The 6,060-nt window shown below is 37.0% G+C and overlaps 1 protein-coding gene across 3 annotated transcripts in view; it reads left to right on the top strand.

Moving 5' to 3' along the window:
- Positions 1–2,693, top strand: part of dimt1l (DIM1 dimethyladenosine transferase 1-like (S. cerevisiae)) — a 29,002-nt gene extending 26,309 nt beyond the window's left edge. For all 3 annotated transcript variants that reach the window (XM_048601272.1, XM_048601262.1, XM_048601281.1), the window contains 3 exons: positions 1,271–1,334; positions 1,579–1,685; positions 2,327–2,693. In XM_048601272.1, coding sequence (XP_048457229.1) covers positions 1,271–1,334; positions 1,579–1,685; positions 2,327–2,369 — 214 coding nt within the window. In that variant the 3' untranslated portion in view covers positions 2,370–2,693. The remainder of the gene's footprint in view (positions 1–1,270; positions 1,335–1,578; positions 1,686–2,326) is intronic.
- The last annotated feature ends 3,367 nt before the right edge of the window (positions 2,694–6,060 follow it).

Genomic DNA, 6,060 nt, shown 5'->3' with positions numbered 1-6,060 from the left:
TGATTTTTCTGAAGAAGGGTCTAGGCCCAAAACGTCAGCCTTCCTGCTCCTCTGATGCTGCTTGACCTGCTGTGTTCATCCAGCTCTACACCTTCTTATCTCAGATTCTCCAGCATCTGCAGTTGCTACTATCTCTGAAACAATTTTTTCCCCTACCGCACGCTTCTGTTCACAGTGCACCATGAGACTGGCAAAATGTTTGAAGTCAGAGTGGGTATCTTTGTTGCAAATTATTTATTTAAATGCAGGACTTCCAATTATTATTTCATCCAAGATTTAAATAGAATATAAAGGCCTGTTGCTGTAAAAGCTGCATATAGTAATGTGTAAAAACACTGGGTTTAAATTGAAACCAAAAGTTGAATACTATCGAAATGGATGACATAAGCACTGCTCAGAGTATAATCGGATGCAATTAATGGAGCTGAATTTAAAAATATTGCAGTTTAAAAATTGCAATTAGTCAAAACATTTTTCACCCATGTTGTTTTAACCATTACTCTGAAGTAATACTACACCTCTGTCCATGGCTGACCAGTCAGTGTCTTGTTCATAAGCTACGTGAGAGAAAATGTTATAAGTCTAACAATCCCTTGTCAGCATTGTTGCTGACTGTCTCCAAAGACAAAAAGTGTATCTATTCGACATTTTCCACGTCTTTCAAAATGTCCAAAAATACTGCATAGAATTAATTATCTGTTCTATAATTCTGAAAGACAAAATGGCAATTGTTTTGTGCACAGCAGCATTCCACAAACTACAGAATTTTAAACTGCACTTAGCAATCACTTCCATCAAACAAGTGGCATGACTGGTTAGAAGAACCGTGTACCTTACTGCAGTCCTTGTATCAGATGCAATTAGAAATTATTAGACTCTGTACACTCTACTAGAATGTGAGAATAAACTTTAAAAACTCTAATCTGCAAAGTATCATTGCACAGGTAAATGATTGATGCATTCTATCAGTCTGAAAATATCACAAACCTCTTGTTTTTAAGTCAATTTCTGAAGGGGGAAGAAACAGCATTTTTTTGTCAGTTCTTCAGTGCTTACATGCATTTCACCCATTTTATTTTATATCTAGATGATCTTTTCTTTTTGAATTCTGTTGGATCTGTCCCTTACATACTAATGCATTGTCTGAGATTTCTTATGTTGTTGATGTAAGGGTGATCTGTATCCAATATTGTGCTTCAAAATAATTTGTATGTTTAGTATAACCATATCTGTTACCTTTTAAAGTTTTATGGAGTTTTTTTTCCCATAGATCCAATGCAGTTGAGCGATTGCTGGAAAAAAATTACAGAATACACTGTTCTTTGCATAATATTGTAAGTGTAGAAGTTGTATTTTTGATTCATCACACCATTGCTAAAATTCTTGACTGATTTACTATAATATAATTTTACTACTTATTTAATGAACACCCTTTATTAAAACCAGAAGGTAATTGATTTCAATAATAAATGTCTATAAACATTTTAAACAATTGAAACTAAACAATACTAACACTTCAAGAACTATAAACCTTCAAGAACCATTATTATTCAGCCACCAATCTTTGTTTATGCATAGCAACTACCAGAAAACTTCAGCATTACAGAAAAGATCCAGAAAATCCTGGAAGAAACCAATTTTAATGAAAAACGAGCTCGTACAATGGACATAGATGATTTCATGAGGTAAAGGAACAGGAGTCCATAGAATTTCAATTTGCTTAAATACAGACGTGTTTTGTTCTCTGTCTTAACTCTCATTGAAAACACTCAACCATGTGATGTGAGAGTACAGATCTCACTGACCAGTGAGATGGTTGCAAAATTGACTCATTATGATTAAAACTTTTTGATCAGTTCTCCATCTCAATGATATGATGTTTGACATTGAGAGATCTGCAACACTGGAATCAAATGTTCCACTTCAGAATTTTATTTAAGTATGCCTTCCCCACCCACCCCACAATATTTTGATTAAAAAATGATTGTGCTGTCAGTTTCATAACACAGTACGTCCACACAAAGTCTGAAGATATTTGACGATTTAAATTACATTAAAGAATGGTGTAAATGTTAACAATCAGCTTTGATGTAATTTTGAAGCAAAATATTTAGCAATGCCATAGTATCACATTACAGCATCATCCATTTCTTCAATCTGATAGAGGCCTCTTTGCTGTAAATGTCTGGTACTTAAGTAATTCTTGCATAGGCCAGCATAAAAAGATTTAAATTAAGTGACTTTTCAGTGAAAATAAAAGCTAGGGGAAACAATTTAAAAAGACTTTGCATTCTGTTCAAGTAATGTTTCTGTATTTCTCCTACAGCTTACTTCATGGTTTTAATTCACAAGGAGTCCACTTCTCATGAGCACATTGCTTTGGCAACCCAAGTCGTTGATAAGGTCTAACGTAAATAAGAGGACAGACTTGTTGCAAATCCTATTAAAAAGCTTTTATGATATTAAGAATGATTTTATAGTCATTTCGAACAAGTTTAGTCTGGATTTGGGTTGAAACAAATCCAAATACTCATAAGTGAGCATTTACATCCTTTGCACATGTAAGGTCACATGATTTGTTCCCAAATGAGCATATTATACTTCTAAAAATAATGTACTGCTCAAAGTAGCAGAAAATGTATAACTGTTCACTCTGAATAAAATTTAATGTGTTATAGACACCTTCCTATGAATTCCGAATTTGTTTAGGTTGATTTTTCTTTTTAGTGTAACTTTCAGTATACTTATCAAACTGATGAATGGAAATAGAATATAAAGTGGGAATGAAACATTTCTAGGGAAATATCAAGGATTGGAAGTGAACAAAAGGTTTTGGCTCTCTCTTCTGATTCTTCTGCCAAAAGCATGGATCAATCTTTCGTATGCAGTTCTGAGAGCATCTTGCATTTTCCAATGTTTTATCCAAGTTTATTTGCTAATGCAATGAATATTTGGAAGCATTATAGCTTCAGTTGATTAGGAACAGTAAAGTACATCATAGTGTCGCTGCCATTTAAGTTTTATGCAATGGTTCAGCAATACATTCAGCATTTTACGTCATTAGTCTCAGTCACATTGTCCTGCTCCCAGATGACAGCAGAGTTCAACCAACTTAAGATCTGTGGGCATGGTCATTGCTTAAGCATGACAAACCCAATCCAATTGCTTAATCCTCATCAGTCTACGCTCAATCAACAAAGTGGCAGAAGGTACCATCAGCAATAAGCAGGAGCAAATATAATATACCTTGATGAAATGTCTTGAAATCAAAAGGTACTCTAAATGTAAGTTATTGTCCAAGTTCTGTGTCAGTGAACAAAGTCGAACAATTAGTAGTTGGGAGGCGATGGCCTAGTGCTATTATCATATCACATAGAACTCGACCCCATATACACTCCACCACGAAGGAAAACTGGAAGTGAGGCGATCCAGCTCAACGGACTCCAGAGTTTTAAAAACCAGATGGGACAACACACCGACGCTTCATCGGAGGCTACACTGATGATGTTACCCAGCAGGGTAATGAAACCTCTGCGGAACAACAAACCAGCTCGGCGAGCCAACCAACCTCAACACCCACAACCTGAGCTACAAATCTACTCCAAAACCTTAGATAGTGCTATTATTGCTGGACTGTTAATCCAGAGACCCAGATAATGTTCTGGGGACCTGGTTTCAAATCCCACCATGGTAGATGGAATTTGAATTCAATAAATATCTGGAATTAAGAGTCTAATCATGACCATGAATTCATTACTGATTGTTGGAAAAACCCCATCTGGTTAATGTCCTTTAGGGAAGGGAAATGCCATCCTCACCTGGACTGGCCTACATGTGACTCCAGACCCACAGCAATGTGGTTGAGTCTTAACTGTCCTCTGGGCAATTAGGGATGGGCAATAAATGCTGCCTAGCCAGTGACACCTTTATCCTGTGAATGAATAAAGGAAAAAAAAAGTAATATAATTAAATGATTGAGATCTGGCAGAGTTCTCTCCCTGCTGTGAAATGGAGTTATTCTCCATTCCACTCTGACGTGGATCAGAGATCTCATTTCCTTTCATTGTTGTCCATTGTCTCAAAAGAATAGTTTTGCATTTTATAAAGATAGCTAAGCTTTCTTTACAATGTCTTAAAATGAGCACCTAAAACCAGATAACCTGTCCTCTGGATGCATCTGCTGCTAAAAGCAAATGATTAGAATGTTAGAAGAGGCAATCACAAAAGTTATTTAGGTAATCCAAGACTCTTAAGAGTGTCTATTGAATATTCAAAAAAAAGTGAAGAGTTAAAAGAATTAAATATTGAAGAGAGGAACAGACAAATAATGAGAAATTCCAGCATAATTTATATTACATTGTGGAACATTGATTCATCAAAATTAATGTGCATTCATTTTGTGCAATTGTTATTTTTAAAAAAAAAACCGCCTGGAATTCAGTGTTCCCATTATGGGCCCTTTTGTGGCGCAGTGGTAATGTCCCTAGCCTTGGATCAAAAGGTCTGTGTTCAAGTCCCACCTGCTCCAGAGGTGTTTAATAACATCTCTGAACAGGTTGATCAGAAAAATGGGTGAATTTTTATTTTTAAAGTTAAGCTGCCTGGACCAGAAGTATGTAATAACTTCTCTGAAAAGGTTGATTAGAAAATATTTAAAGCTGCCTGGAAATGGACAATTTGAGTACAACTATCTGAACATCATGGGAGGCACACGGGGAGGCGATGGCCTTGTGGCATTATCGCCGGACTATTAGTCTGGAGACCAGATAATGTTCTGGGGACCAGGGTTCGAATCCTCACAGCAGATAGTGGAATTTGAATTCAATGAATATCCAGAATTAAGACTCTAATGATGACCATGAAGCCATTGTTGATGGTCAGGGGGGAAAAAAAACCCATCTGGCTCACTAGTGCCCTTTAGGGAAGGAAACTGCCATCCTTACCTGGTCTGACCTACATGGGACTCCAGACCCACAGCAATGTGGTTGACTCTTAACTGCCCTCTGAGCAATTAGGGATGGGCAATAAATGTTGTCCTAGCCAGCGTCACCCTCATCCTGTGAATGACTAAAGACATACCTTAAAAATTGCAACTGCTTCCCAACAGGGAGACAGTGGGAGTTATTCAGTGTTGTCCTGAACCAAGCTACTAAGAGCCACAAGCAAGGATCCTCCACTCATGTCATAACTTGTGCTGTTCTGCCCACGAGGGTAGCACTTCAGGTTATTCAACAGCAGAAAGTTCAAATTATAACACTTCATGTAGTGATAGTAGAAACTGTTCTCATTTTCACCAACAGGAATCTGCCACTTTTAAGTACCAAAACAGTTCACGTTCAGTAACGGTTTGGGAAACACTGCACTAAATTATTGAATTTAACTATGGTGTAGTGGAAAGATGGTAGTAACATGTTATAAGGCAAAATGTGTGTACCATCCACAACAAATGTATACTTGTGTTGTTGGGAGACCAGCTCTGATTTGCTTCTGGAATTGAGGTCAAGATGACCAGGCGGCTCAGTTTGTTTCTGCAGGATGCAAAGTGAGGAATGATCCAGGATGTACACAAACTAAGTGTTCCAATTATTTGCTTTAGGATGTTTTCTCTTATTAGTTAACTAGAGCATACACATAGACTTAGCTGGCTAGTTTCCACCTGTGTTCTCTGGATTTCACTATTTCTCCACAGGCACAGAAAGTGTACTTACAGAAGTGAGGTGGTTTAAAATCTTAAAATTTTAAATTTCAATGCAAACTGGCAAAGCCAACATGGTTTGTAAGAAGGAAACCCTGTTTTACTAATTTATTGGTATTCTTTAAGGAAGTAAATTAGCAAATAGGGTGAAAGGGAGCCTTGGATGTGCTGTACTTAGATTTCCAGAAGGGATTTAACAGGATACTACATTAAAGATTATCTCGCAAAGTAAGAATGGAGTGTAATCTTTTAGAACTGAGAATTGATCAGCTAACAGGGAAACAGTAGACATAACCTGCTAACTCAAATTATCAATTTGTGACGAGGAAGTGCCAGACAAACTGGTGCTGAGTGCACAACTACTG

This window comes from Rhincodon typus, chromosome 1 (assembly GCF_021869965.1).
Source record: "Rhincodon typus isolate 14 chromosome 1, sRhiTyp1.1, whole genome shotgun sequence".
Classification (NCBI taxonomy): domain Eukaryota; kingdom Metazoa; phylum Chordata; class Chondrichthyes; order Orectolobiformes; family Rhincodontidae; genus Rhincodon; species Rhincodon typus.
Note: the sequence above shows the minus strand (reverse complement) of the source record. Positions and strands in the feature narration are given on the sequence as shown.